The following is a 26116-nucleotide window of genomic DNA, read 5'->3' on the forward strand; positions in this document are numbered from 1 at the left end:
GTCTAATCAATTGAATTTACCGCAGGTGGACTCCAATCAAGTTGTAGAAACATCAAGGCTGATCAATGGAAACAGGAAGCACCTGAGCTCAATATCAAGTCTCATAGCAAAGGGTCAGAATACTTATGTGAATAAGGTATTTCAGTTTTTAAAAATGTATACATTTCCAAACACCTGTTTTCACTTTGTCATTATGGGGTAGATTGATGAGGAAAACTATTATTTAATCCATTTTAGAATAAGGCTGTAACATAAAGGGACGGGGTCTGAATACGCTGTACACAACAGTTAAACTAACAGATAAGAGTCAAACACCACATGTCGTCATGTGTTTAATCAGTTTAGAAAAAGGAAACATTCACATTGCATAATTCCAACAAATTATGAAAAATATTCAATACAAACCACACATACACTGTATCATGTATCTATCAACATTATTTTGTTTGGTCAGTTCACAAACATTACTATTAATCAATCAGAGTTCTGTTCAACAGCGCTAAAAATATCTGCCTTTCTCCGTCTAGCTACTTTGATATCCTTTTTTTTTTTTTTTATAACCCCCCCCCCCCCCCCCCCCCCCCCCACCTCACCTCTGCTGCTCTCCCACCCACCCCTGCTGATCAGTTAGTCTTCTCCTTCTGGGCGAGGTCAGTGTGTGTCTGGGCCTGCTGCAGGTGTCTCCATGCATCCAGTATGAGGACCAGAGGAATGATGATCCAGAGGACGTTCATGAAGACAAAATAGAACCAAAAGTACAGAGGATGACCCATCTGACTGTGGCTGTAACCATCACGGTGCTCAGTGTAGAAATACAGCACTGCCCCATACAGCTGACCTGGAGACAGAGGACAGAGGTTAAGAAATACAGCACCGCCCCATACAGCTGACCTGGAGACAGAGGACAGAGGTTAAGAAATACAGCACCGCCCCATACAGCTGACCTGGAGACAGAGGACAGAGGTTAAGAAATACAGCACCGCCCCATACAGCTGACCTGGAGACAGAGGACAGAGGTTAAGAAATACAGCACCGCCCCATACAGCTGACATGGAGACAGAGGACAGAGGTTAAGAAATACAGCACCGCCCCATACAGCTGACCTGGAGACAGAGGACAGGGGTTAAGAAATACAGCACCGCCCCATACAGCTGACCTGGAGACAGAGGACAGAGGTTAAGAAATACAGCACCGCCCCATACAGCTGACCTGGAGACAGAGGACAGAGGTTAAGAAATACAGCACCGCCCCATACAGCTGACCTGGAGACAGAGGACAGGGGTTAAGAAATACAGCACCGCCCCATACAGCTGACCTGGAGACAGAGGACAGAGGTTAAGAAATACAGCACCGCCCCATACAGCTGACCTGGAGACAGAGGACAGGGGTTAAGAAATACAGCACCGCCCCATACAGCTGACCTGGAGACAGAGGACAGAGGTTAAGAAATACAGCACCGCCCCATACAGCTGACCTGGAGACAGAGGACAGGGGTTAAGAAATACAGCACCGCCCCATACAGCTGACCTGGAATAAGATAATAAAATGTCATCCTTAAAAACACACAGATCAGAATCAGCTCAACCCCCAGGTACTGTATCAGTGTACCTACCAAGAGAGACAATGAGTTGCAGGACAAAGCGGCATGGTTTGTTGGCCAGGAAGGCAAACAACGTCCACAAACTCAATGGACCCCAGAACCAGGCTGTTACTGTCTCCATACACACCGTGAAGTTATCAGCTCTACACGGAGAGGGAGAGGAGAGAGAGATAGAACAGGAGGAGAGAGAGCACACTCAGCAGTTGATTGAATTGTTCGCAGACTATATTTTTGTTTAGTAACTAACTGTAAACACAAAATGTAACAATTTCAAAGATTTTACTGAGTCACAGTTCATATGAGGAAATCAGTCAATTGAAAGAAATTCATTAGGCCCTAATCTATGGATTTTGGGAATACAGATATGCATCTGTTGGACAGACACCGTACCAAAAAATAAAAAAGTAGGGGTGTGGATTAAAAAAAGTAAAAAGTGTCAGTAGTGCTTTGAGAGGCTGGTCAAAGATCATATCACCTCCGACACACTCAGCCCTCTCCAATCACCTACCACCCCGACAGATCACCTGACAACGCACTGCCCACTGCCCTTACCCACCTGGAGAATGCATATGTGAGGATGCTGTTCATCAACTACAGCTCAGCCTTCAATACCATAGTGCAGCTCATTCCAAAGCTCACAGCCCTGGGTCTGAACTCCTCCCTATGCAACTGGGTCCTGGACTTCCTGACGGGCCACCCCCTGGTGGTGAAGGTAGGCAACATTACCTCCTCCACACTGTTCCTCAACACAGGGGCCCCACAAGGGTGCGTCCTCAGTCCCCTCCTGTACTCCCTGTATACCCATGACTGTGTGGCCTCACACAGTTACAACTCCATCATCAAGTTAGCTGACGACATGACAGTAGTAGGTCTGATCACTTCACCCCTAACTACATGTACAAATTACCACTAACCTGTACCCCCGCACACTGACTCTGTACCGGAATCCCTGTATCCCTGTATAAAGCCTCGTTATTGTTATTTTATTGTCTTACTTTTTATTATATTTTACTTTATTTGGTAGAAGAAATCTTAACTCTTCTTGAACTGCACTGTTGGTTAAGGATTTGTACGTAAGCACTTCACAGTAAGGTCTACATGTATTCAGGGCATATGACAAATAAAGTTTGATTTGATGGCCAAGAAGATCATCATGGATCCCTCACCCCCCCAATGTTCACCAAATCAAAAGTCAGTCAGAATCTGGTGGCCCCCAGCTGCATTAAGTACTGCAGTGCATCTCATCCTCATGGACTGCACTAGATTTGCCAGTTCTTGCTGTGAGATATTACCCCACTCTTCCACCAAGGCACCTGCAAGTTCCCGGACATTTCTGGGGGGGGAGGGGAGGGGGGGGGCTAGCCCTCATCCTCCGATCCAACAGGTCCCAGATGTGCTCAATGGGACTGAGATCTGGGCTCTTCGCTGGCCATGGCAGAACACTGACATTCCGGTCTTGCAGGAAATCACACACAGAACGAGCAGTATGGCTGGTGGCATTGTCATGCTGGAGGGTCATGTGGTACCCTTCCTGCAGGCTCATCCTGACGAGGGAGGAGGATGTCTTCCCTGTAACGCACAGCGTTGAGATTGCCTGCAATAATGACAAGCTCAGGCCGATGATGCTGTGAACACACCGCCCCAGACCATGACGGACCCTCCACCTCCAAATCGATCCCGCTCCAGAGTACAGGCCTCGGTGTAACGCTCATTCCTTCGACGATAAACGCGAATCCGACCATCACCCCAGGTGAGACAAAACCGCGACTCGTCAGTGAAGAGCACTTTTTGCCAGACCTGTCTGGTCCAGCGACGGTGGGTTTGTGCCCATAGGCGACGTTGTTGCCGGTGATGTCTGGTGAGGACTCGCCTTACAACAGGCCTACATGCCCTCAGTCCAGCCTCTCTCAGCCTATTGCGGACAGTCTGAGCACTGATGGAGGGATTGTGTGCTCCTGGTGTAACTCGGGCAGTTGTTCTTGCCATCCTGTACCTGTCCCGCAGGTGTGACGTTCGGATGTACCGATCGTTTGCAGGTGTTGTTACACGTGGTCTGCCACTGCGAGGACGATCAGCAGTCTGACCTGTCTCCCTGTAACGCTGTCTTTGGCGTCTCCCAGTACGGACATTGCAATTTATTGCCCTGGCCACATCTGCAGTCCTCACGCCTCCTTGCAACATGCCTAAGGCACGTTCACGCAGGGACCCTGGGCATCTTTATTTTAGTGTTTTTCAGAGTCAGTAGAAAGGCCTCTTTAGTGTCCTAAGTTCTCATAACTGTGACCTTAATTGCCTACCATCTGTAAGCCGTTAGTGTCTTAACGACCGTTCCACAGGTGCATGTTCATTAATTGTTTATGGTTCATTGAACAAGCATGGGAAACCGTGTTTAAACCCTGTACAATGAAGATCTGTGATTTGGCATGGGTCCTCAGATTCTTAAAAAAGCTTCTACAGCTGCACCATCGAGAGCATCATGACTGGTTGCATCACTGCCTGGTACGGCAACTGCTCGGCCTACGACCGCAAGGCCCTAAAGAGCGTAGTGAGTACGGCCCAGTACACGTTCAGTAGTCTTATGGCTTGGGGGTAGAAGCTGTTTAGAAGCCTCTTGGACCTAGACTTGGAGCTCCGGTACCACTTGCCGTGCGGTAGTAGAGAGAACAGTCCATGACTTGGTTGACTATTTTTTGGGCCTTCCTCTGACACCGCCTGGTACAGAGGTCCTGGATGGCAGGAGGCTTGGCCCCAGTGATGTACCGGGCCGTACGCATTACCCTCTGTAGAGCCTTGCGGTCAGAGGCCGAGCAGTTGCCATACCAGGCAGTTATGCAACCTGTCAGGATGCTCTCGATGGTGCAGCTGTTGAACCTTTTGAGGATCTGAGGACCCATGCCAAATCTTTCCAGTCTCCTGAGGGGTAATAGGTTACAGTGTCCTCTTCACGACTGTCTTGGTGTGCTTGGACCATGTTTGTTTGTTGGTGAGGTGGACACCAAGGAACTTGAAGTTCTCAACCAGCTCCACTACAACCCAGTCGATGAGAATGGGGGCGTGCTTGGTCCTTTTTTTCCTGTTGTCTACAGTCATCTCCTTAGTCTTGGTTAAGTTGAGGGACAGGTTGTTATCCTGGCACCACAAGGCCAGGTCTCTGACATCCTCCCTATAGGCTGTCTCGTTGTTGTTGGTGATCAGGCCTACCACTGTTGTGTCATCGGCAAACTTGGTGTTGGAGTCGTGCAGTCATGAGTGAACAAGGAGTACAGGAGGGGACTGAGCACGCACCAGTGTATGGTGTTGAACGCTGAGCTGTAGTTAATGAACAGCATTCTCACATAGGTGTTCCATTTGTCCAGGTGTGAAAGGGCAATAGAGATTGCATTATCTGTGGATCTGTTGGGGCGATATGTAAATTGGAGCGGGTCTAGGGTTTCTGGGAAAATGGTGTTGATGTGAGCCATGACCAGCCTTTCAAAGCACTTCACGGCTACAGACATGAGTGGAACGGGTCGGTAGTCATTTAGGCAGGTTAGGCAAATCTTCATCTGACCACTTTTTTTATTGACAGAGTCACTGCTGCTTTAATTTTTGCTTGTAAACAGGAATCAGGATCAAATTATGGTCAGATTTGCCAAATGGAGGGCGATGGAGAGCTTTGTGTCACTGTGTGTAGAGTAAAGGTGGTCTAGAATTTTCCCCCTCTGGTTGCACATTTAACATGCTGATAGAAATTCGGTAAAACTTATTTAAGTTTCCCTACATTAAAGTCACCGGCAACTAGAAGCGCCGCTTCTGGATGAGCGTTTTCCTGTTTGCTTTGGGCGGTATATAGCTCATTGAGTGCGGTCTTAGTGCCAGCATCGGTCTGTGGTGGTATGTAGACAGCTGAACTCTATCTAGAGTATCTCATGATAAGCTGTAGACCACACTACCTCAGGCCAGCAAAACCTTGAGACTTCCTTAGATATCGTGCACCAGCTGTTGTTTACATAAATGCATAGGCCCCCGCCCCGTGTCTTACCAGAGGCTGCTGTTCTATCCTGCTGATACAGTGTATAACCTGCCACCCCTTGTCTTACCAGAGGATGCTGTTCTATCCTGCTGATACAGTGTATAACCTGCCACCCCTTGTCTTACCAGAGGCTGCTGTTCTATCCTGCTGATACAGTGTATAACCTGCCACCCCTTGTCTTACCAGAGGATGCTGTTCCATCCTGCTGATACAGTGTATAACCTGCCACCCCTTGTCTTACCAGAGGCTGCTGTTCTATCCTGCTGATACAGTGTATAACCTGCCACCCCTTGTCTTACCAGAGGCTGCTGTTCTATCCTGCCGATACAGTGTATAACCTGCCACCCCTTGTCTTACCAGAGGCTGCTGTTCTGTCCTGCCGATACAGTGTATAACCTGCCACCCCTTATCTTACCAGAGGTGTCTGTTCCATCCTGCTGATACAGTGTATAACCTGCCACCCCTTGTCTTACCAGAGGCTGCTGTTCTATCCTGCTGATACAGTGTATAACCTGCCACCCCTTGTCTTACCAGAGGCTGCTGTTCTATCCTGCCGATACAGTGTATAACCTGCCACCCCTTGTCTTACCAGAGGTGTCTGTTCCATCCTGCCGATACAGTGTATAACCTGTCACCCCTTGTCTTACCAGAGGCTGCTGTTCTATCCTGCTGATACAGTGTATAACCTGCCACCCCTTGTCTTACCAGAGGCTGCTGTTCTATCCTGCTGATAGAGTGTATAACCCACCACCCCTTGTCTTACCAGAGGCTGCTGTTCTATCCTGCTGATACAGTGTATAACCTGCCACCCCTTGTCTTACCAGAGGCTGCTGTTCTATCCTGCTGATACAGTGTATAACCTGCCACCCCTTGTCTTACCAGAGGCTGCTGTTCTATCCTGCTGATACAGTGTATAACCCACCACCCCTTGTCTTACCAGAGGCTGCTGTTCTATCCTGCTGATACAGTGTATAACCTGCCACCCCTTGTCTTACCAGAGGCTGCTGTTCTATCCTGCTGATACAGTGTATAACCTGCCACCCCTTGTCTTACCAGAGGCTGCTGTTCTATCCTGCTGATACAGTGTATAACCTGCCACCCCTTGTCTTACCAGAGGCTGCTGTTCTATCCTGCTGATACAGTGTATAACCCACCACCCCTTGTCTTACCAGAGGTGTCTGTTCTATCCTGCTGATACAGTGTATAACCTGCCACCCCTTGTCTTACCAGAGGCTGCTGTTCTATCCTGCTGATACAGTGTATAACCTGCCACCCCTTGTCTTACCAGAGGCTGCTGTTCCATCCTGCTGATACAGTGTATAACCTGCCACCCCTTGTCTTACCAGAGGCTGCTGTTCTATCCTGCTGATACAGTGTATAACCTGCCACCCCTTGTCTTACCAGAGGTGTCTGTTCTATCCTGCCGATACAGTGTAAAACCCACCACCCCTTATCTTACCAGAGGCTGCTGTTCTGTCCTGCTGATACAGTGTATAACCTGCCACCCCTTGTCTTACCAGAGGCTGCTGTTCTATCCTGCTGATAGTGTATAACCTGCCACCCCTTGTCTTACCAGAGGCTGCTGTTCTATCCTGCTGATACAGTGTATAACCTGCCACCCCTTGTCTTACCAGAGGCTGCTGTTCTATCCTGCTGATACAGTGTATAACCTGCCACCCCTTGTCTTACCAGAGGTGTCTGTTCTATCCTGCTGATACAGTGTATAACCCACCACCCCTTGTCTTACCAGAGGTGTCTGTTCTATCCTGCTGATACAGTGTATAACCTGCCACCCCTTGTCTTACCAGAGGCTGCTGTTCTATCCTGCTGATACAGTGTATAACCTGTCACCCCTTGTCTTACCAGAGGTGTCTGTTCTATCCTGCTGATACAGTGTATAACCCACCACCCCTTGTCTTACCAGAGGCTGCTGTTCTATCCTGCTGATACAGTGTATAACCTGCCACCCCTTGTCTTACCAGAGGCTGCTGTTCTATCCTGCTGATACAGTGTATAACCTGCCACCCCTTGTCTTACCAGAGGCTGCTGTTCTATCCTGCTGATACAGTGTATAACCTGCCACCCCTTGTCTTACCAGAGGATGCTGTTCTATCCTGCTGATACAGTGTATAACCCACCACCCCTTGTCTTACCAGAGGCTGCTGTTCTATCCTGCTGATACAGTGTATAACCTGCCACCCCTTGTCTTACCAGAGGCTGCTGTTCTATCCTGCTGATACAGTGTATAACCTGCCACCCCTTGTCTTACCAGAGGCTGCTGTTCCATCCTGCTGATACAGTGTATAACCTGCCACCCCTTGTCTTACCAGAGGCTGCTGTTCTATCCTGCTGATACAGTGTATAACCTGCCACCCCTTGTCTTACCAGAGGTGTCTGTTCTATCCTGCTGATACAGTGTATAACCTGCCACCCCTTGTCTTACCAGAGGCTGCTGTTCTATCCTGCTGATACAGTGTATAACCTGCCACCCCTTGTCTTACCAGAGGCTGCTGTTCTATCCTGATGATACAGTGTATAACCAGCCACCCCTTGTCTTACCAGAGGTGTCTGTTCTATCCTGCTGATACAGTGTATAACCTGCCACCCCTTGTCTTACCAGAGGTGTCTGTTCTATCCTGCTGATACAGTGTATAACCTGCCACCCCTTGTCTTACCAGAGGCTGCTGTTCTATCCTGCTGATACAGTGTATAACCCGCCACCCCTTATCTTACCAGAGGCTGCTGTTCTATCCTGCTGATACAGTGTATAACCTGCCACCCCTTGTCTTACCAGAGGCTGCTGTTCCATCCTGCTGATACAGTGTATAACCTGCCACCCCTTGTCTTACCAGAGGCTGCTGTTCTATCCTGCTGATACAGTGTATAACCTGCCACCCCTTGTCTTACCAGAGGTGTCTGTTCTATCCTGCTGATACAGTGTATAACCTGCCACCCCTTGTCTTACCAGAGGCTGCTGTTCTATCCTGCTGATACAGTGTATAACCTGCCACCCCTTGTCTTACCAGAGGATGCTGTTCTATCCTGCTGATACAGTGTATAACCCCACACCCCTTGTCTTACCAGAGGCTGCTGTTCTATCCTGCTGATACAGTGTATAACCCACCACCCCTTGTCTTACCAGAGGATGCTGTTCTATCCTGCTGATACAGTGTATAACCTGCCACCCCTTGTCTTACCAGAGGCTGCTGTTCTATCCTGCTGATACAGTGTATAACCTGCCACCCCTTGTCTTACCAGAGGCTGCTGTTCCATCCTGCTGATACAGTGTATAACCTGCCACCCCTTGTCTTACCAGAGGCTGCTGTTCCATCCTGCTGATACAGTGTATAACCTGCCACCCCTTGTCTTACCAGAGGCTGCTGTTCTATCCTGCTGATACAGTGTATAACCTGCCACCCCTTGTCTTACCAGAGGCTGCTGTTCTATCCTGCTGATACAGTGTATAACCTGCCACCCCTTGTCTTACCAGAGGTGTCTGTTCTATCCTGCTGATACAGTGTTTAACCTGTCACCCCTTGTCTTACCAGAGGCTGCTGTTCTATCCTGCTGATACAGTGTATAACCTGTCACCCCTTGTCTTACCAGAGGATGCTGTTCTATCCTGCTGATACAGTGTATAACCTGCCACCCCCCTTGTCTTACCAGAGGCTGCTGTTCCATCCTGCTGATACAGTGTATAACCTGCCACCCCTTGTCTTACCAGAGGATGCTGTTCTATCCTGCTGATACAGTGTATAACCCACCACCCCTTGTCTTACCAGAGGCTGCTGTTCTATCCTGCTGATACAGTGTATAACCTGTCACCCCTTGTCTTACCAGAGGCTGCTGTTCTATCCTGCTGATACAGTGTATAACCTGCCACCCCTTGTCTTACCAGAGGCTGCTGTTCTATCCTGCTGATACAGTGTATAACCTGTCACCCCTTGTCTTACCAGAGGCTGCTGTTCTATCCTGCTGATACAGTGTATAACCTGCCACCCCCCTTGTCTTACCAGAGGCTGCTGTTCCATCCTGCTGATACAGTGTATAACCTGCCACCCCTTGTCTTACCAGAGGATGCTGTTCTATCCTGCTGATACAGTGTATAACCCACCACCCCTTGTCTTACCAGAGGCTGCTGTTCTATCCTGCTGATACAGTGTATAACCTGTCACCCCTTGTCTTACCAGAGGCTGCTGTTCTATCCTGCTGATACAGTGTATAACCTGCCACCCCTTGTCTTACCAGAGGCTGCTGTTCTATCCTGCTGATACAGTGTATAACCTGCCACCCCTTGTCTTACCAGAGGTGTCTGTTCTATCCTGCCGATACAGTGTTTAACCTGCCACCCCTTGTCTTACCAGAGGTGTCTGTTCTATCCTGCTGATACAGTGTATAACCTGTCACCCCTTGTCTTACCAGAGGATGCTGTTCTATCCTGCTGATACAGTGTATAACCTGCCACCCCCCTTGTCTTACCAGAGGCTGCTGTTCCATCCTGCTGATACAGTGTATAACCTGCCACCCCCCTTGTCTTACCAGAGGCTGCTGTTCTATCCTGCTGATACAGTGTATAACCCACCACCCCTTGTCTTACCAGAGGTGTCTGTTCCATCCTGCTGATACAGTGTATAACCTGCCACCCCTTGTCTTACCAGAGGCTGCTGTTCTATCCTGCTGATACAGTGTATAACCTGCCACCCCTTGTCTTACCAGAGGTGTCTGTTCTATCCTGCTGATACAGTGTATAACCTGCCACCCCTTGTCTTACCAGAGGTGTCTGTTCCATCCTGCCGATACAGTGTATAACCTGTCACCCCTTGTCTTACCAGAGGCTGCTGTTCCATCCTGCTGATACAGTGTATAACCTGCCACCCCTTGTCTTACCAGAGGCTGCTGTTCTATCCTGCTGATACAGTGTATAACCTGCCACCCCTTGTCTTACCAGAGGCTGCTGTTCTATCCTGCCGATACAGTGTATAACCTGCCACCCCTTGTCTTACCAGAGGCTGCTGTTCTGTCCTGCCGATACAGTGTATAACCTGCCACCCCTTATCTTACCAGAGGTGTCTGTTCCATCCTGCTGATACAGTGTATAACCTGCCACCCCTTGTCTTACCAGAGGCTGCTGTTCTATCCTGCTGATACAGTGTATAACCTGCCACCCCTTGTCTTACCAGAGGCTGCTGTTCTATCCTGCCGATACAGTGTATAACCTGCCACCCCTTGTCTTACCAGAGGTGTCTGTTCCATCCTGCCGATACAGTGTATAACCTGTCACCCCTTGTCTTACCAGAGGCTGCTGTTCTATCCTGCTGATACAGTGTATAACCTGCCACCCCTTGTCTTACCAGAGGCTGCTGTTCTATCCTGCTGATAGAGTGTATAACCCACCACCCCTTGTCTTACCAGAGGCTGCTGTTCTATCCTGCTGATACAGTGTATAACCTGCCACCCCTTGTCTTACCAGAGGCTGCTGTTCTATCCTGCTGATACAGTGTATAACCCACCACCCCTTGTCTTACCAGAGGCTGCTGTTCTATCCTGCTGATACAGTGTATAACCTGCCACCCCTTGTCTTACCAGAGGCTGCTGTTCTATCCTGCTGATACAGTGTATAACCTGCCACCCCTTGTCTTACCAGAGGCTGCTGTTCTATCCTGCTGATACAGTGTATAACCCACCACCCCTTGTCTTACCAGAGGCTGCTGTTCTATCCTGCTGATACAGTGTATAACCTGCCACCCCTTGTCTTACCAGAGGCTGCTGTTCTATCCTGCTGATACAGTGTATAACCTGCCACCCCTTGTCTTACCAGAGGCTGCTGTTCTATCCTGCTGATACAGTGTATAACCTGCCACCCCTTGTCTTACCAGAGGCTGCTGTTCTATCCTGCTGATACAGTGTATAACCCACCACCCCTTGTCTTACCAGAGGTGTCTGTTCTATCCTGCTGATACAGTGTATAACCTGCCACCCCTTGTCTTACCAGAGGCTGCTGTTCTATCCTGCTGATACAGTGTATAACCTGCCACCCCTTGTCTTACCAGAGGCTGCTGTTCCATCCTGCTGATACAGTGTATAACCTGCCACCCCTTGTCTTACCAGAGGCTGCTGTTCTATCCTGCTGATACAGTGTATAACCTGCCACCCCTTGTCTTACCAGAGGTGTCTGTTCTATCCTGCCGATACAGTGTAAAACCCACCACCCCTTATCTTACCAGAGGCTGCTGTTCTGTCCTGCTGATACAGTGTATAACCTGCCACCCCTTGTCTTACCAGAGGCTGCTGTTCTATCCTGCTGATAGTGTATAACCTGCCACCCCTTGTCTTACCAGAGGCTGCTGTTCTATCCTGCTGATACAGTGTATAACCTGCCACCCCTTGTCTTACCAGAGGCTGCTGTTCTATCCTGCTGATACAGTGTATAACCTGCCACCCCTTGTCTTACCAGAGGTGTCTGTTCTATCCTGCTGATACAGTGTATAACCCACCACCCCTTGTCTTACCAGAGGTGTCTGTTCTATCCTGCTGATACAGTGTATAACCTGCCACCCCTTGTCTTACCAGAGGCTGCTGTTCTATCCTGCTGATACAGTGTATAACCTGTCACCCCTTGTCTTACCAGAGGTGTCTGTTCTATCCTGCTGATACAGTGTATAACCCACCACCCCTTGTCTTACCAGAGGCTGCTGTTCTATCCTGCTGATACAGTGTATAACCTGCCACCCCTTGTCTTACCAGAGGCTGCTGTTCTATCCTGCTGATACAGTGTATAACCTGCCACCCCTTGTCTTACCAGAGGCTGCTGTTCTATCCTGCTGATACAGTGTATAACCTGCCACCCCTTGTCTTACCAGAGGATGCTGTTCTATCCTGCTGATACAGTGTATAACCCACCACCCCTTGTCTTACCAGAGGCTGCTGTTCTATCCTGCTGATACAGTGTATAACCTGCCACCCCTTGTCTTACCAGAGGCTGCTGTTCTATCCTGCTGATACAGTGTATAACCTGCCACCCCTTGTCTTACCAGAGGCTGCTGTTCCATCCTGCTGATACAGTGTATAACCTGCCACCCCTTGTCTTACCAGAGGCTGCTGTTCTATCCTGCTGATACAGTGTATAACCTGCCACCCCTTGTCTTACCAGAGGTGTCTGTTCTATCCTGCTGATACAGTGTATAACCTGCCACCCCTTGTCTTACCAGAGGCTGCTGTTCTATCCTGCTGATACAGTGTATAACCTGCCACCCCTTGTCTTACCAGAGGCTGCTGTTCTATCCTGATGATACAGTGTATAACCAGCCACCCCTTGTCTTACCAGAGGTGTCTGTTCTATCCTGCTGATACAGTGTATAACCTGCCACCCCTTGTCTTACCAGAGGTGTCTGTTCTATCCTGCTGATACAGTGTATAACCTGCCACCCCTTGTCTTACCAGAGGCTGCTGTTCTATCCTGCTGATACAGTGTATAACCCGCCACCCCTTATCTTACCAGAGGCTGCTGTTCTATCCTGCTGATACAGTGTATAACCTGCCACCCCTTGTCTTACCAGAGGCTGCTGTTCCATCCTGCTGATACAGTGTATAACCTGCCACCCCTTGTCTTACCAGAGGCTGCTGTTCTATCCTGCTGATACAGTGTATAACCTGCCACCCCTTGTCTTACCAGAGGTGTCTGTTCTATCCTGCTGATACAGTGTATAACCTGCCACCCCTTGTCTTACCAGAGGCTGCTGTTCTATCCTGCTGATACAGTGTATAACCTGCCACCCCTTGTCTTACCAGAGGATGCTGTTCTATCCTGCTGATACAGTGTATAACCCCACACCCCTTGTCTTACCAGAGGCTGCTGTTCTATCCTGCTGATACAGTGTATAACCCACCACCCCTTGTCTTACCAGAGGATGCTGTTCTATCCTGCTGATACAGTGTATAACCTGCCACCCCTTGTCTTACCAGAGGCTGCTGTTCTATCCTGCTGATACAGTGTATAACCTGCCACCCCTTGTCTTACCAGAGGCTGCTGTTCCATCCTGCTGATACAGTGTATAACCTGCCACCCCTTGTCTTACCAGAGGCTGCTGTTCCATCCTGCTGATACAGTGTATAACCTGCCACCCCTTGTCTTACCAGAGGCTGCTGTTCCATCCTGCTGATACAGTGTATAACCTGCCACCCCTTGTCTTACCAGAGGCTGCTGTTCTATCCTGCTGATACAGTGTATAACCTGCCACCCCTTGTCTTACCAGAGGCTGCTGTTCTATCCTGCTGATACAGTGTATAACCTGCCACCCCTTGTCTTACCAGAGGTGTCTGTTCTATCCTGCTGATACAGTGTTTAACCTGTCACCCCTTGTCTTACCAGAGGCTGCTGTTCTATCCTGCTGATACAGTGTATAACCTGTCACCCCTTGTCTTACCAGAGGATGCTGTTCTATCCTGCTGATACAGTGTATAACCTGCCACCCCCCTTGTCTTACCAGAGGCTGCTGTTCCATCCTGCTGATACAGTGTATAACCTGCCACCCCTTGTCTTACCAGAGGATGCTGTTCTATCCTGCTGATACAGTGTATAACCCACCACCCCTTGTCTTACCAGAGGCTGCTGTTCTATCCTGCTGATACAGTGTATAACCTGTCACCCCTTGTCTTACCAGAGGCTGCTGTTCTATCCTGCTGATACAGTGTATAACCTGCCACCCCTTGTCTTACCAGAGGCTGCTGTTCTATCCTGCTGATACAGTGTATAACCTGCCACCCCTTGTCTTACCAGAGGTGTCTGTTCTATCCTGCCGATACAGTGTTTAACCTGCCACCCCTTGTCTTACCAGAGGTGTCTGTTCTATCCTGCTGATACAGTGTATAACCTGTCACCCCTTGTCTTACCAGAGGATGCTGTTCTATCCTGCTGATACAGTGTATAACCTGCCACCCCCCTTGTCTTACCAGAGGCTGCTGTTCCATCCTGCTGATACAGTGTATAACCTGCCACCCCCCTTGTCTTACCAGAGGCTGCTGTTCTATCCTGCTGATACAGTGTATAACCCACCACCCCTTGTCTTACCAGAGGTGTCTGTTCCATCCTGCTGATACAGTGTATAACCTGCCACCCCTTGTCTTACCAGAGGCTGCTGTTCTATCCTGCTGATACAGTGTATAACCTGCCACCCCTTGTCTTACCAGAGGTGTCTGTTCTATCCTGCCGATACAGTGTATAACCTGTCACCCCTTGTCTTACCAGAGGCTGCTGTTCTATCCTGCTGATACAGTGTATAACCCACCACCCCTTGTCTTACCAGAGGTGTCTGTTCTATCCTGCCGATACAGTGTATAACCTGTCACCCCTTGTCTTACCAGAGGCTGCTGTTCTATCCTGCTGATACAGTGTATAACCTGCCACCCCTTGTCTTACCAGAGGTGTCTGTTCTATCCTGCTGATACAGTGTATAACCTGCCACCCCTTGTCTTACCAGAGGTGTCTGTTCTATCCTGCTGATACAGTGTATAACCTGCCACCCCTTGTCTTACCAGAGGTGTCTGTTCTATCCTGCTGATACAGTGTATAACCTGCCACCCCTTGTCTTACCAGAGGCTGCTGTTCTATCCTGCTGATACAGTGTATAACCTGCCACCCCTTGTCTTACCAGAGGCTGCTGTTCTATCCTGCTGATACAGTGTATAACCTGCCACCCCCCTTGTCTTACCAGAGGCTGCTGTTCCATCCTGCTGATACAGTGTATAACCTGCCACCCCCCTTGTCTTACCAGAGGCTGCTGTTCTATCCTGCTGATACAGTGTATAACCCACCACCCCTTGTCTTACCAGAGGTGTCTGTTCCATCCTGCTGATACAGTGTATAACCTGCCACCCCTTGTCTTACCAGAGGCTGCTGTTCTATCCTGCTGATACAGTGTATAACCTGCCACCCCTTGTCTTACCAGAGGCTGCTGTTCTATCCTGCTGATACAGTGTATAACCTGCCACCCCTTGTCTTACCAGAGGTGTCTGTTCTATCCTGCCGATACAGTGTATAACCTGTCACCCCTTGTCTTACCAGAGGCTGCTGTTCTATCCTGCTGATACAGTGTATAACCTGCCACCCCTTGTCTTACCAGAGGTGTCTGTTCTATCCTGCTGATACAGTGTATAACCTGCCACCCCTTGTCTTACCAGAGGTGTCTGTTCTATCCTGCTGATACAGTGTATAACCTGCCACCCCTTGTCTTACCAGAGGTGTCTGTTCTATCCTGCTGATACAGTGTATAACCTGCCACCCCTTGTCTTACCAGAGGCTGCTGTTCTATCCTGCTGATACAGTGTATAACCTGCCACCCCTTGTCTTACCAGAGGCTGCTGTTCTATCCTGCTGATACAGTGTATAACCTGCCACCCCTTGTCTTACCAGAGGCTGCTGTTCTATCCTGCTGATACAGTGTATAACCTGCCACCCCTTGTCTTACCAGAGGCTGCTGTTCTATCCTGCTGATACAGTGTATAACCTGCCACCCCTTGTCTTACCAGAGGCTGCTGTTCTGTCCTGCTGATACAGTGTATAACCTGCCACCCCTTGTCTTACCAGAGGCTGCTGTTCCATCCTGCTGATACAGTGTATAACCTGCCACCCCTTGTCTTACCAGAGGTGTCTGTTCTATCCTGCTGATACAGTGTATAACCCACCACCCCTTGTCTTACCAGAGGCTGCTGTTCTGTCCTGCTGATACAGTGTATAACCTGCCACCCCTTGTCTTACCAGAGGTGTCTGTTCTATCCTGCTGATACAGTGTATAACCCACCACCCCTTGTCTTACCAGAGGCTGCTGTTCTGTCCTGCTGATACAGTGTATAACCTGCCACCCCTTGTCTTACCAGAGGCTGCTGTTCTGTCCTGCTGATACAGTGTATAACCCACCACCCCTTGTCTTACCAGAGGTGTCTGTTCTATCCTGCTGATACAGTGTATAACCTGCCACCCCTTGTCTTACCAGAGGCGGCTGTTCCATCCTGCTGATACAGTGTATAACCTGCCACCCCTTGTCTTACCAGAGGTGTCTGTTCTATCCTGCTGATACAGTGTATAACCTGCCACCCCTTGTCTTACCAGAGGCTGCTGTTCTATCCTGCTGATACAGTGTATAACCTGCCACCCCTTGTCTTACCAGAGGCTGCTGTTCCATCCTGCTGATACAGTGTATAACCTGCCACCCCTTGTCTTACCAGAGGCTGCTGTTCTATCCTGCTGATACAGTGTATAACCTGTCACGACTCTGTGAAACATAGGACATGTCCTGTTGGTAGAATATAAGTGGTTTTAAATAGTCCAATTTATTTAAGGGATTGTGGGTTGGCAATTAGTATTGATGGCAAGGGCAGATTAGCCACTCGTCGGCGGCACCTCACAAGGCACCCCAATATCTTTTCCGTCTCTTTCTCCTGCGAATGAGAAATGAGGGCCTGTTCGGGTGTCTGGAGTAAATCCCTCTCGTCCGACTCATTAAAGAGAAATTCTTTGTCCAGTTCAACGTGAGTAATCGCTGTTCTGATGTCCAGAATAGAGGTCGCCCGATTAATTAGGGACGATTTCAAGTTGTCATAACAATCGGTAATCTGCATTTTTGGACACCGATTATGGCCAATTACATTGCACTCCACGAGGAGACTGCGTGGCAGGCTGACCACCTGTTACGCGAGTGCAGCAAGGAGCCAAGGTAAGTTGCTAGCTAGCATTAAAGTTCTTATAAAAACAACTATCAATCTTAACATAATCACTAGTTAAACTAGTAATATCATCAACCATGTGTAGTTATCTAGCGTGTCCTGCGTTGCATATAATCAATGCGGTGCCTGTTAATTTATCATCGAATCACAGCCTACTTCGCCAAACAGGGGATTTAACAAGCGAATTCGCGAAAAAAGCACTGTCGTTGCACCAAACCTAACCATAAACATCAATGCCTTAAAATCAATACACAAGTATATATTTTTAAACCTGCATATTTAGTTAATATTGCCTGCTAACATTAATTTATTTTAACTCAGGAAATTGTGTCACTTCTCTTGCGTTCCGTGCAAGCAGTCAGTGTATATGCAGCAGTTTGGGCCGCCTGGCTCGTTGTGAACTGTGTAAAGACCATTTCTTCCTAACAAAGACCGTAATTAAATTTGCCAGAATTGTACGTAATTATCACATAACATTGAAGGTTGTGCAATGTAACAGCAATATTTACACTTAGGGATGCCACCCGTTAGATAAAATACGGAACGGTTCCATATTTCACTGAAAGAATAAACGTTTTGTTTCCGGATTTGACCATATTAATGACCTAAGGCTCGTATTTCCGTGTGTTATTATAATTAAGTCTATGATGTGATATTTGATAGAGCAGTCTGACTGAGCGGTGGTAGGCAGCAGCACGCTCGTAAGCATTCATTCAAACAGCACCTTCCTGCATTTGCCAGCAGCTCTTCGCTGTGCATCAAGCATTGAGCTGTTTATGACATAAAGCCTATCAACTCCTGAGTTTAGGCTGGCAATACTACAGTGCCTATAAGAACATCCAATAGTCAAAGGTATATGAAATACAAAAGGGTAGAGAGAGAAATAGTCCTATAATAACTACAGCCTAAAACTTCTTACCTGGGAATATTGAAGACTCATGTTAAAAGGAACCACCAGCTTTTCTCATGTTCTCATGTTCTGAGCAAGGAACTTAAAAGTTAGCTTTTTTACATGGCACATATTGCACTTTTACTTTTAAACCAAATTGAACATGTTCCATTATTTATTTGAGACTAAATAGATTTTATTGATGTATTATATTAAGTTAAAATAAAAAAGTGTGCATTCAGCATTGTTGTAATTGTCATTATAAAAAACATAGAAATTGGCCGATTAATCGGTATCGGCTTTTTTTGGTCCTCCAATAATCGGTATCGGCGTTAAAATCATAATCGGTCGACCTCTAGTCCAGAAGCTCTTTTCGTACATAAGAGACGGTAGCAGCAACATTATGTAGAAAATAAGTTGCAAAAAATAAATAAAACAAAATAGCACAGTTGGTTAAGAGCCCATTAAATGGCAGCCATCCTCTCCGGTGCCATCCTCTCCGGTGCCATCCTCTCCGGTGCCATCCTCTCCGGTGCCATCCTCTCCGGTGCCATCCTCTCCGGTGCCATCCTCTCCGGTGCCATCTCCGGCGGTCATTCTCCCACTCAATGGTCACGCCGCTCCCCTATGGTCATTCCACCTATCTTTACTCTGCCTCCACCCCAATGGACATTTATTTATTCATCACTGCTACAGTGCTCTCTCTATTATAGTTTTTATATAACCATTTTCATAACTTTATTTCCTGTATGTTAGAGCTCGGAGCCTAAGATGTTCACTGTACCCTGCAACCCTGTAGATGTGATTATTAAAACACTGATTCTGAGTCTGTGAATCTCAGTATCTGGTGTGACCACCATTTGCCTCACGCAGTGCGACATCTCCTTCGCATAGAGTTGATCAGGCTGTTGATTCTGGAATGTTAGCACAGCCTTTTGAAGAGTGGGACAAGTTGCTGGATATTGGTGGGAACTAGAGCACACTGTTGTACACGTCAATCCAGAGCATCCCGAACATGCTCAATGGCCATTATCATGCTGAAACATGAGGTGATGGCGGCAGATGAATGGTACGACAATGGGCTTCAGGATTTTGTCACGGTATCTGTGCATTCAAATTGCCATTGATAAAATGCAATTGCGTTCGTTGCCCACACCATAACTCCACCATGGGGAACTCTGTTCACAACGTTGACATCAGTAAACCGCTCGCCCACACGACACCATACACTGTCTGCCATCTGCCCGGTACAGTTGAAACCGGGATTAATCCATCTAGAGTACACTTCTCCAGTGTGCCAGTGGCCATCGAAGGTGAGCATTTGCCCACTGAAGTCTGTAACGACCCCGAACTGCAGTCAGGTCAAGACGACGAGCAGTTGAGCTTCCCTGAGACTGTTTCTGACAGTTTGTGCAGAAATTCTTCAGTTGTATCAGCTGCCTGGGTGGCTGGTCTCAGACCATCCCGCAGGTGAAGAAGCTGGATGTGGAGATCCTGGGCTGGCGTGGTTATACATGGTCTGCGGTTGTGAGGCCAGTTGGACATACTGACAAATTCTCTCAAATAAATGTTGGCTTACAGTAGAGAGATGAACATTAAATTCTGGCAACAGCTCTGGTGGACATTCCTGCAGTCAGCATGACAATTGCACGCACGCTCCCTCAACTTGTGGCATTGTGTGTGTGACAAAACTGCACAATTTAGAGTTGCCTTTCATTGTCCCCAGGACAAGGTGCGCCTGTGTAATGATCATGCTGTTTAATCAGCTTATTGATATGCCACACCACAAATGTGTGCACAAAATTTGAGAGAAATACATTTTGTGCGTATGGAAAATTTCTAGGGTCTTTTATCTCAGCTAACACAGACCAACACTTGACATATTGCATTTATATTTTCGTACAGTATAAAAAAGAAAACGACAGTAAAAAAACTTACATGACATATCGGCTGTCTCCTTTGGAGTACTCCTTCCCTGCGGACAATGAGAAGACAACGTTCAGTTAGTTCTGCTTGTTGTGGGTTCTCATTTCCTTTTTCTTGCAATAGGAGGGTTCTAGAAGAGAATGGAGGTTCTACTGGAGGGTTCTAGTACTATGTTCTACTAGAGAGTTCTAGGTTCTAGTAGTGAATGGAGGTTCTACCATAGGGTTCCAGCACTAGGTTCAACTTACACAGCTGAGACAGGAAGCTCTGGTCTGAGGGGATGACGTCATAGTACAGAGAGAACCATCCCTCAATGACCCCGTGGATGAACGCACAGACAGCAAACCAGCAGATAGCCAGCCGCCTGCCCACCCCAAACTCCTGACCACGGCCATCCCTGGCCCACTTCCGGCCCGTCAGAACCCAGGTGGACAGCAGGAAGAGACCCGACACAGAGAAGAGGAAGGACAGGATCTCATGCATTGATCTATCGTTCGCCACGTAGCCTGGGATGGACAGGTCCCGCGGCCAATAGGGGTGGGGGACGCCAGCAGCTCGGACGGGGCTTTTCGCCATCTGCCAATCAGTGAGAGACATGTTACCAGCTGCCCCTTCATAGAGGCTAAGGCTGTGTTCCAATTCTCTATCCTTCTACTGAAGTGTGCACTCATTCACTGCCTTACATTACATTTAAAACACTGTATTGGTGAAAGCGTAACTGGAGAGTTTCTACCATATTGTTCACACACCAGTTTCAACAGTGAAGAGGTGACTCCGGGATGCTGCAAAGAAAAACCCATATCTCAGACTGGCCAATAAAAATAAAAGATTAAGATGGGCAAAAGAACACAGACACTGGACATCTGGGCAAAATAACACAGACACTGGACAGAGATATGGCTTTTTCTTTGCAACTCTAACTAGAAGGCCAGAATCCCGGAGTCGCCTCTTCACTGTTGACGTTGAGACTGGTGTTTTGCGGGTACTATTTCATGAAGCTGCCAGTTGAGGACTTGTGAGGTGTCCGTTTCTCAAACTAGACACTAATGTACTTGTCCTCTTGCTCAGTTGTGCAACGGGGCCTCGCACTCCAATTTCTATTCTGGTTAGAGAAAGTTTGCGCTGTTCTGTGAAGGGAGTAGTACACAGCGTTGTACGAGATCTTCAGTTTCTTGGAAATTTCTCGCATGGAATAGCCTTCATTTCTCAGAACAAGAATAGACTGACGAGTTTCAGAAGAAAGTTCTTTGTTTCTGGCCATTTTGAGCCTGTAATCGAACCCACAAATGCTGATGCTCCAGATACACAACTAGTCTGAAGAAACCCAGTTTTATCGCTTCTTTAAAATCAGCACAACAGTTTTCAGCTGTGCTAACAATTTCAAAAGGGATTTATAATGATTAATTAGCCTTTTAAAATGATAAACTTGGATTAGCTAACACAATGTGCCATTGGAACACAGTGATGGTTGCGGATAATGGGCCTCTATACGCCTAGGTAGATTCCATTTTAAAAAATTACAAAATATATTTTTTTTAAGCAGCCATTTCCAGCTACAATAGTCATTTACAACATGAACAATGTCTACACTGTATTTCTGATCAATTTGATGTTCTTTTAATAGACAATTTTTGGGGGATTTTCTTTCAAAAACAAGGACATTTCTAAATGACCCCAAACATTTGAACGATAGTGTAGGTTCTGGATGTCAGGAAGCTTGGCCACTAATCTACTGGGCTGTACAGACTACCAGGCGGTGATGCAACCGTTCAGGACGCTCTCAATAGTGCAACTGGATACATTTTTGTGGATCTGGGGACCCATGCCAAATCTTTTCAGTCTCCTGAGGGGGAAAAGGTGCTGTGGTGCCCTTTTCACAACTGTCTTGGTGTGTTTGGACCATGATAGTTTGTTGGTGATGTGGACACCAATGAACTTGAAACTCTCGACCCGCTCCACTTCAGCCCCGTCGATGTTAATTCGGGCCTGTTCGGACCCTCCTTTTCCTATAGTCCACGATCAGCTCCTTTGTCTTGCTCACATTGAGGGAGAGGTTCTTGACCTGGCACCACACGGCCAGGGCTCTGACCTCCTCCCTATAGGCTGTCTCATCGTTGTCTGTGATCAGGCCTACCACTATTGTGTAATCAGTAAACTTAATGATGGTGTTGGAGTCGTGCTTGGCCATGCAGTCATGGGTGAACAGGTAGTACAGGAGGGGACTGAGCACACACCCCTGAGGGGCCCCAGTGATGAGGATCAGAGTGGCAGATGCGTTGTTGCCTACCCTCACCACCTGGGGGCGGCCCGTCAGGAAGTCCAGGATCCAGTTGCAGAGGGAGGTGTTTAGTCCCGGGGTCCTTAGCTCAGTGATGAGCTTTGTGGGCACTATGGTGTTGAACGCTGAGCTGTAGTCAATGACTCCCGAGTTGCACAACGGTCTAAGGCACTGTATCTCAGTGCTAGAGGCGTCAGTACATACAGCCTGGAATTGAAACAGGGTATCACAACCGGCCGTGATTGGGAGTCCCATAGGGCGGCGCACAATTGGCATAGCATCGTCCGGGTCAGGGTTTGGCCGGGGTAGGCTGTATTTGTAAATAAGAATTTGTTCTCAACTGACTTGGCTAGTTAAATAAAGGTTAAATAAAATAAAAATAACAGCAGTCTCACATAAGTGTTCCTTTTGTCCAAGTGGGAAAGGGCAAAACTTGTTGTTGCACATCTCACACTACAAGAGCATTGCAGATTGTGCCGATAAAATCTAAAGTTTGGAAATATCGGGACTGCTTAAAGACGAGATCGGTAGCACCCAGATTGCATCTCAGTCCCGCTTACATTAAACAAGCGCCGGAGACAGTTGCGTGCCCCGAGTAAACAGACATTGGGATTTTGTCTCCGATCTCAAAAACTTGTCTGGGAAAGAAACTCTACCAAAATCGTAACAAAAATGGCACTGACCCAATTTTACATTTACATTTAAGTCATTTAGCAGACGCTCTTATCCAGAGCGACTTACAAATTGGGCCAATGATAAAGACTGTGAATATGCACACCTACTGGGGATATGGCCAATGTTCTCCGCTGGTGCCAATACGACAGGCTACTAGTTCACTCAATTAAGTTAAGAAATTTGATCACTTAAAGACAGATTGGAGTCTCATCTCTTTACATCAACAGCCATTTGCTTTCACCATTGTATTTTTAAATATTGCAATATGCTAGGCTGGGTCTCTCTGCTTTTCACTGACAGTCTCAACTCAATAATCATCTATTTTGGTATTTACTTTCTGGTGTAGTAGCCGATTTTGAATGATTTTATTTATTTATGTATAGACTATTTTTGGCAATTGAATTTACTTTATGGACACACCGCCCATGCCTTTTAATGTGGCATAAACACAACCAGTCATCTGATGGTCAAACAATCACTAAACCAAGCAGCTCCTGTAGACGACCCGCGCACGTCAGTCCACTCACAAAATCATTTCAGCATCCAGACCCCAACAGTGCACTATGCACCCGCAATTGGATGAATGGGGGAAAACATGTTACAACACACCTACGTGTATTGTAACATTAGGCTTACCCGCCTTGACAAAATGTAAGCGTTCTCCTCAAACCACAACGCAAAGTGGGGTTTATACCACCCGGTTTCCAGTCAATTCGCACATTTTTCATGCGGCTGACATGCAGTTGTTAAATAATGCTGTAAAGCCTATATATGTTTGTTGTATTAATTGTGATAGGCTCACCCTTAACTGGAATCGCGTACTCCCAACAATTTATTTTTGTTGCCGGGACGCCATACCGGACCGCATTACTTTCACCTCTGAGTTCGTACAATCGGCTTTACTGGCACATCCATTTTAACCGCTAAACTACGCGCGTACACACACAGTCACCATAATTCCGTATCCAACATTCGTTCTCTGACAGTGAAAGCTGTCTTGAGTAATTTAGTTTTGTATAATTTCTCTGTGTAACGTTAACCAACTTACTGCGGAGGTAGAGATGAAGATGCTAGCTAAAGCTGAATAGAGAAGCCAAGTTCCTCAAATCTCGATTTCCAATGGGACGAACGCTCCAAGAATGAAAGATCTGACAGCAATATGAGCTAGATATTCCTACAGGTTCCACCCACCCAGCTAGCTACCTTATTCCTCCTCCAATCAGGTGTAAACATAGAAGATCATTCAGACAGACTTCGGCACATCCATTTGTGGCTCGGGAATAAGGGGTTAAAAGTAGGCGGACCCTTGTGATAACATTAGCCAATCAAACAGCCAACATTATGTGCCGAAGCCACACACGTGAGATTTTAGAAACTGTCGATTGGTTAGCCGTCTCGGAACATGGATGTTGTCACAAGTCGTCGGCCAATGAAATGTATCACACACGGAAGTGTGACTAGTTACCGTCAACAAATGAATCATAACAAAGATGATGTATGAATGTCCTAAAGTACTAAAACCATATTGATAAGCTATTTTGTTAAATGCTGTAGTTTCAAAGAATATGATACGGTCGTTTATGAAAAATAAACCTCCAAATCGTGTCAGGGATTATAGAACGGGTGGCGGTGTCTATTCCACAAATCACCACCTGCTAAATCTATGAGTTGAAATGCCTATTTACTCTGTTCCATCTCACTGCGCAATCCACTGTTTTATCAGTCCAGATAGACAAGTTATACACGTAATTTCCACTGTAAAAAAGCATCTAGACATTGTCTCCCATTTCTTTAAGACTAGTAATTGCTTTTCAACAGCGGAATTTTGTATAATCGTTGCTGTCTGTCTCTCCGACACTTGCAACATTGTTTTAATATTGAAATTCGATCTCCACCTGTACTATTGTAAGGGATGGATCTACATTTACTAAAGTGTTACCTGGAGGAAAATGGGGGAGGTCTTGCTTTTTCAGTTTCTGTCAATTGGAGGGTTTACAATTTTTTTTATCTATTCCAGGGGAGGGTCATGTAATTTATGACATTTCTATATTTCTCAGTGTTTTAGACTTGCAATATCAAGTGTGCCAATATCAAGTGTGCCTATAGACTATGTAGTGTGGTCTCAATCAAATGATCCATCGGCTATAGACTACAAAGTGTATGCTCGGTAAGCAGAGAGCAAAGTTATATTTCTAAGATAGCTGCTGGGATGGTGTAAATAAAACTAGGCATCATTACACACCGCAATGGATATTCCAAGTCTGAGCCTGGTATGCTCTGCTCTTGCTGATCAAAAACGTTTCTGTGTGCTGCCTAACCAATGGCTGTACTGTGTAGGCTTAAGGTGGCAGTTCAGGAGGAAAGTCAAAGGCTTCTTCCGAAAATATTTTATAAATAGACCCTCTCCAAAAAATCTTCAGTGTGGACTAGCCTTTAGTACAGCCTATGTTCTGTTCAATTTTAGAAGGAAAGTGCAAAGATAAGAATGAGGACCGTAATGATGGTGCCAGGTTTCCTCCAAACGTGACGCTTGTAATTCAGCCAAAGAGTTCAATATTGGTATCATCAGACCAGAGTATCTTGTTTCTCATTGCCTGAGAGTCATTTTGCTTTGTCATTATGGGGTATTGTGTATAGATTGATGAGTAAAATAACAATTTAATCCATTTTAGAATGAGGCTGTAACTTAACAAAATGTGAAAAATGTCAAGGGGTCTGAATACTTTCTGAATGCACTGCATATATATATTTATATATGATTAATTTAGAATTCAAGGCACACTTAACCAGCATGGCTACCACAGCATTCAACAGTGATACGCCATCCAATCTGGTTTGTGCTTAGAGGGACTATCATTTGTTTTTTCAACAGGACAATGACCCAACACACTTCCAGGCTTTGTAAGGGCTATTTGACCAAGAAGGAGAGTGATGGAGTGCTGCATCAGATGACCTGGCCTCCACAATCACCCGACCTCAACCCAATTGAGATGGTTTGGGATGAGTTGGACCGCAGAG

At 47.1% G+C, this 26116-nt stretch overlaps 1 protein-coding gene across 2 annotated transcripts; it reads right to left on the reverse strand.

The window, feature by feature from the left end:
* Positions 1-319: 319 nt before the first annotated feature.
* On the reverse strand, positions 320-24325 carry LOC120038670 (EBP cholestenol delta-isomerase). Of its 2 annotated transcripts, none has more exons than XM_038984331.1 (5): positions 24147-24317; positions 20394-20721; positions 20158-20194; positions 1613-1743; positions 320-838 (listed from the first exon to the last, which is right to left on the reverse strand). In XM_038984331.1, the coding sequence occupies exons 2-5, from the start codon at positions 20719-20721 to the stop codon at positions 624-626; spliced, it is 711 nt and encodes a 236-aa protein (XP_038840259.1). In that variant the 5' UTR covers positions 24147-24317; the 3' UTR covers positions 320-623. The 2 variants fall into 2 exon arrangements, with proteins under 2 accessions (XP_038840259.1, XP_038840260.1); XM_038984332.1 differs by lacking the exon at positions 320-838 and adding an exon at positions 1427-1527 and having other exon boundaries at positions 24147-24325.
* Between the last annotated feature and the right edge of the window lie 1791 nt (positions 24326-26116).

The sequence above is a fragment of the Salvelinus namaycush genome, unplaced genomic scaffold (genome assembly GCF_016432855.1).
Source record: "Salvelinus namaycush isolate Seneca unplaced genomic scaffold, SaNama_1.0 Scaffold230, whole genome shotgun sequence".
Taxonomy (NCBI): Eukaryota; Metazoa; Chordata; class Actinopteri; order Salmoniformes; family Salmonidae; genus Salvelinus; species Salvelinus namaycush.